Here is a 6,000-nt window from a genome sequence, read left to right as displayed (position 1 = left end):
ATTTTGCCAAACCAAGCATTGCAGTCATTCAGTTATAGCTCTACAGAGGCACTGATTTCACATTTTATAAGCGCACAAATGCAACAGTGCCTTCACCAATTTCCCATGAGTGATATTACAAAACATTCTGATGTATTTCAGCTCTCTTTGAATGCAGCTTAGCCACCAGATAAAAAAACTGCATATCTATAGAATTAGGCTCTGTGAATCCTGTCATCAGGAGCTAAGTGACAAATTCCTTTCAAGAGATCACATCTGTGTCCTGTAGGTCACCAGGAATGTAAGGCAAGAAACTTTTTGAAGCCTGAGTCTCTGCTGTCTTGCACATGTTGTCTTACAGAGAGCAATCTTTCATCCACTGTATCATAATGATACTATGCTCACCACTGTTTACAGTGTGATGCTCATGGCATCTTGGAACAGTTGTATTTTTCCTCACTGAAGCTGATGTGGTTTGGTTGTGTCAGACAACCCCCTTTTCTTGCTTGTTGCTTTCAATAGATATAAGGCAAGCCAGCACCAGAGCCAAAAGCTCAGCCAAGGGTTTCATCTACCTCTTTAAAACCTACACACATTGCTCCTGCTCTCACATATTGGATAGAGCTAGGGTTAGAACTTGATGATCCTCAGGGTCCCTTCCAAGTCATTCTGTACACCCTAAATACATCTTCTGCTTGCCTGCATCTTTCTATTATAGGTTTTTTGGGGCAGGACTCCTCTGTTGGGCCAGCACCCACAGCACTGCAAGGTGCCAGAGCCCAGTGAAACCCACCCGTAAGGCAGCACTTGGACACACAGCAGTCAAAGATTGCTGGTAGGATAAATACCAGCACACTTAAAACTAAAAACAGAGATGCTATTCTTTTCTAAAAACTTTCACAATAAAGTTTATTACGTTAATAGCATTAAAAATATTATAAAATAATAAAATATTCTGCTTGGCAGAAAAATGATGCCGGGATTTTAAAACCCCAGGTTTGTGCAAACAGTTTTTGTAAACATAGGAGGTCAAGTGTTCAAGTTGCATTTCAAAATACAGTAAGTTGCTACAAAAATAAGTTTGCTCACTGTCAAACATGTTTAAAAACCCAAGAAGCTGGATTTCTTCACACATCTCTCGCATGTCTCTATACAGTTAATGCTGTACTTAGATCTGAAACGGGAAGGATTTCAGATAGTCCTTTAAAACAGGATTGAGAGGGATTTGGTTCAAGTTCTCTCTTCCAAAAGTCTTCACGATGCTCTTCCGGCAGAGCTCCTGCAGGGGCTGCACACGGACTTTGCGCAGGGGGGTAACCAGTACCTTCCTAGGGGAGCTTAAGTAATGTTCCAGCAGCTTAAAAAGACAATCAAAGGTCTCCTTGCTGCCATCCAGGCTGAAACGCCCGGTCTGAAAGTTTATCCGGATGCTGGTGGGCCCGGTCGCGGTCTTAACACTGATGGCAAAGAAACAATTCTTCTGTGTGCTGTCCCTGATGAGGAAGGTGCCCTCGGGCTCAGACTTCAGCTTCTCATGGGCAGCACTGACGGTCAGTGGTCCCCAGTAGAAGCCGCAGGCATCCAGCAGGCTGCTTGCTCGAGTGATGCTACTGAAATCCGCTTGCGATCGAAAGGTTCGGAAGTGCGTGCTGCTCGGTGCCTGCGCAGCGCCAGGCCGGCCGGTGCTGCGGAAACTTCGAGCCTGAGAGCGATCCCGTGCAGGAGGGTCAAGTAGACATCGTGGGTCTGCTGCAACTGCATTGTCTGCTGACACCTTGCTGTGCGCTACCATCCTACAGCCTAGGCCAGCGGATGCGGTCTTCCATAGCGTCAGTGGCTACGGCAGGGCAGCTTTCCAGCAGCTATTCTGAAATGGCAAAGAGACAAGGAGTGAGATCCCAGGGAGAAACGGCTGCAGGCTCTGAATGACCCAGGCCTCCATTCACCTCCCTCCCACCATTATAAACTAATCTATTATTCATTTCCCAATTTGCACTGGGCAAACAACTGCTTGCTTTTGGACACTATTAGCAGTCTACTACTATTACAAAGTCTAAAGCTCCAAAGATATTTAGCAAGGATCATTAACAGCTACTGAGGATAACAGTTTCCCTGCTGTGAGCCCACAGAGCATCTCAGGGCCTGCAGGATGGCAGGAACCTTCCATTGAAAGTGACCCCGTGCCCACACCAATACAACTGAAAGTTTTAGACGACAAAGCAAGAAGGTTTCAGAGCCACCTTCCCTTGCCCTCTGCCAAGCCAGGTCTGATCTCAGACAGCACCAGGACCAGGCGTGCAGCTGGGAGGGCACTGCTGCAGCAGGGCACAGCCTGCAGGCAGCTGGAGGGGCAGCTGCAGCACTGCCCAGCATCCTCAGCCTCCTTCCCTCTCTCCTGCTAACCTGAGGCTCAGCCATAAAAGGCAATTTCCCATTCCCCCAACTTTCCCCTGGGATAGCGGTGCTCCAGCCTCACCAGCTTACACACATCAACCTCTGTGAACCCTCGAAGCATTACTCCTCTGTCTCTATCTCTCTCTCTCTTTTTTGTATTACATGCACTTTAAGTGGCCCAATCTAAATTGCTTCCTATTGATATATCTCTCAGCAGAGGGACTAAATTCATCCCTCGTGTTACTTCAAAGGAATTAGCAGTGCTGCACCAGGAACAAGGTTGGCCTGAGCCGCCTGCCTCTGACAGCGCGGTTCGATACGTCTCCGCCGGCTGCCGTGACCTTACTGGCAAGCATAGATTTTAGGATTTATCCCCACAGTCAGATATAGATCTGCAGCTGCAGCTTGTTGAGAAACCTTGAAGGATTCTCAGAAACGAATCCCTCGGCCGCCTCCCGGTTCAGGGTAATGTGCTAGAGCAGATTTCAAGGAAAGTGCACAGCTGGGCTCCGGTCCGTGCTAATTTAACAGCTTGATGTTTGGTTTCATTTAGTTCATATTACCCTCCCAAAACGGCAACGAGGGCTGCAAAACGCTTCTGCTGGCAAATAACTTTAACGAGCTGGAAGTACCACCGGGATTTCTTTTCACAGCAGAAGGAAACCGATGTCAGTTTTTCCAATTATCGGGCCAGGATTAGCGCTCAGGACTTAAACTTCACATAAGCGAAGTATCGGCGCCGGGAGACGAGCGGTCCCGTCGCGGTGCCCCGGGCGGGGGCTGTTGTTGGCCGCCCGATCCCGTCCCCACGAACGGGGCTGCTCCGCTCCCGGCGTTCGCGGCGTTGGTTTTCGTTACGCGGAGCACGAATCTCCGTCTTGCGTGTCGGAGAACAAGAATCCAACCGTAAAACAAATCCAAATCCAAAGCAACAGCCCGGAGATCCCCGCGGGGCCACCTCTCCTCCCAGTCGCGCTCCGAACTCGCTTCCCTCCCTTACCTTCGCCCGGAGCTCGGCTGGGGACCGTCCCCGGAGCGCGCAACATGGGCTCGGTCGGCGCCCCGGTGCTGGCGGCTACGGCTGTGCCCGGCGGGCGGGTGGGCATGCTCCGCAACGGGGCCCTGCCTGGGGCCGCTCCGCCAGCGCGCTGGGCCCGCACATCGCCGCCGCTTTCTATTTAACGCTGCTCCGCTCCTCCCCTTCCCCGAAAACACGTGGTCGCTCTTCACTTTCACTTTCCTCGTCTTACAGCCGAGCAGCGCCGGTTCCTTCAGCGCCGTCTCAGCTTCTGCCTCGATGCCCGGCCCCGGTCGTGAGCTCCGGCCGCGGTGTGTCCCGTTGGCTGCGGTCCGGAGCGAGGCGTTCTGCCTTCGGCTCGGCCCGGAGTGGGGGCACGGCGGCAGGAAAAGCGGGCGGGTGGCATAGGAAGGTCGGGCGTGCTGAGTGATAGATGCTCTCAATGCTCTCAATGGGACGGGGCTTGAGGGGATGTGATGTCCGAGACGGGGAGCACGTTTAGATCAGCCGTGAATGTAGATTGAAAAAAGCATTCAGAAAAAAAACTGTGATCCTTCCACTGGGAGGACCTGCTGTATCTGCCCTGGTTTTGGAGTTCTCAGAGCAGAATTTCCCCGGGGTTTTCTGCAGGGCAATCAGATTTAGAACTAACTGCTCAGATCCCCAGCTGTATTTCTGGCATCACCAGCAGTCAGTGCGGGTTGCTGGGGCTGCTGCTCACCCACAGGGAGATTTGCAAACCCCAGCCAGGGTTTGATGCCCCTGGAAGCAGGTCCTCTCCACTTTGGAATCACATCATGAATTTGTCACTTCCAAGCACAGGGCTGCACAGTCTGACAGATGGGTGCTGCAATCTCACTGCTTCACATCGGGAGCAGAGGGAGGACAATTTCCCCTTGCAGTCATTATACTTTGTGACAATGAAAAGGAAATATTTCTGTCAGAAGATTAAGGGGTAAGGCCCAGAAGGGACTCATTAGTTGCCCTTCAAGGGGATGTATTTCATGCTTTGGGACTCTGTATTCTTTTCAAAACCCAGCGTGGTCACAGACTGAATTAACCTCACGGTGACAGAGTGCCCTGCTGGCGTACAGAAGGTGAGCCTGGAAATTTCTTGTGATGCTTTAGTCACTGAAATTCACTGCTCGTGTTCTGTCACGTGAGAGCATAGTTGTCGTGAATCTGGAGAAGCAGAGCTCATCGTACAGTTTAAGAACTGGCACAGAGATTCCCTTTGTGCTCAGAATTCTCTTTCAGACCATTTCTGAGCAACTGAACTTGAGCTGAGGTTCACTATGAGTGTGTGGGGGCTGCTTTTCTCTTTAAAACAAAAGCACTCAGGAATGGTGGAACTGAAACTTATTTAGAATTCAAACATGCAATAGTGAGAAATGTTTTGCTCTTTGCTTTGCTGTAATGCACTCCAGCCAGTAAGTAGATTCAAAGGCTGCTTTGTTTGAACACGGTATAACCAACCTTAAGAGCTTAACACCTGCTTAGGCCAGGTTCTCTACCTCCCCTCCAAAGAGCAGAGATTGGAAGTGCTTAACTGAGTCACAGTAAGGTAAATCAGAGCCAAAACCACAGCTCAGATGGTTTAACTCCCAGCCAGGCCCTGCAGCACCAGAGTTGCCTTCCTGCTGCCATCGCTGGGGCCCTCAGGCCGTACTGCAGCTCAGTGTTTCTCAGGTGGGATGGAGGTTGGCTGCTGGCTGCCACAGGTGTGCCAGGAAAGTTGTTTCACTTTCATGTCATTTTTGATTTTGTAAGATCACAAGGGGAAGAAGACATCTCCGGATGCACGTGCAGTCTGGCTGCCATGGCCTGAGCAGCTGACAAAGCGTCTGTCCAAAAAGTCTTCCTCATTCAACAACAATGTGGTAATAATATTTAGTCGCAAAGCTTCAAAGGTTGGTGGGGCTCCATTGGGTAGGTTTGCTTCCAGCCACTCTACCAGCTCAGGCAATGAAAGGAAAGCACATCGGGCTGCTGCCCAAGGAGTTTGGTGTCATTTGTATGTGAACTGCAGGCTGGCATGCTCCATAATGTGTGCACAAGTTGAGCTTTATTGGGATATCTTGATTATTTTCTGCTCACATTTCCTTTTGTAAGCCCCTATCCTCATCCTTTTATTTTCTTTCTTACCCCCTCTACCTCTACTTAAAAGCCCCACCATCTGGGCCTTGGAAAGAGGTCCCTTCCAGTAGGTTTAGATGAGGTTATGTTACTCTTGGCTAAAACCATGTTCCTTTACCCAGTAGAGGGCAGTGCATAAATCTGGAGCTGATGCAGAGCCCTCGTGGGAAGGAGACCTCCAGAAATTACTTAAATTTGAAGCTCTGCTGCAAAGTCAAATGACTGCAATTGCTGCTGCTCTGGTAAGTAGAGCCTTCCTCGTGTAACACTTCAGACCTCTTTGTTTTGCTCCCTACCTATCACAAGGTACCTTTCTTCCATGATGGTGGTCTCAGGGAGAAAGAAAAAAAAAGGCAAAGTCTAGTGTGAAGGAAAAGGATTGCGTTCTTTCTTAGGTCAGGAATGTAATACTTGTGATCTGAAGGGTCTCATTAGTAAAGCTCCTAAGGTTTAGATAAAGAACAAACTCAACT

General features: G+C 49.8%; 2 protein-coding genes across 7 annotated transcripts in view; one reads left to right on the top strand and one right to left on the bottom strand.

Moving 5' to 3' along the window:
* Nucleotides 1-862: 862 nt before the first annotated feature.
* Nucleotides 863-3,604, bottom strand: SOCS1 (suppressor of cytokine signaling 1). The gene is made up of 2 exons (XM_015877054.3): nt 3,374-3,604; nt 863-1,846 (listed from the first exon to the last, which is right to left on the bottom strand). Exon 2 carries the CDS (start codon nt 1,769-1,771, stop codon nt 1,148-1,150), a length of 624 nt encoding a protein of 207 aa, XP_015732540.1. The 5' UTR covers nt 1,772-1,846; nt 3,374-3,604; the 3' UTR covers nt 863-1,147.
* A 69-nt stretch (nt 3,605-3,673) lies between these two features.
* RMI2 (RecQ mediated genome instability 2) overlaps nt 3,674-6,000 on the top strand; it is a 45,291-nt gene continuing 42,964 nt past the window's right edge. For 2 of the 6 annotated variants that reach the window (XR_014933900.1, XR_014933895.1), the window contains exons 1-2: nt 4,377-4,488; nt 5,653-5,769. The gene's annotated coding sequence lies outside the window, so the exon portion shown is untranslated. Of the gene's footprint in view, nt 3,804-4,356; nt 5,770-6,000 lie in introns of those variants that run through there. The other 4 variants (XR_014933898.1, XR_014933897.1, XR_014933896.1 and 1 more) reach the window with 4 other exon arrangements.

Source organism: Coturnix japonica, chromosome 13 (genome assembly GCF_054131305.1).
Source record: "Coturnix japonica strain WE chromosome 13, WE-NBRP24, whole genome shotgun sequence".
Lineage (NCBI taxonomy): Eukaryota > Metazoa > Chordata > Aves > Galliformes > Phasianidae > Coturnix > Coturnix japonica.
Note: the sequence above shows the minus strand (reverse complement) of the source record. Positions and strands in the feature narration are given on the sequence as shown.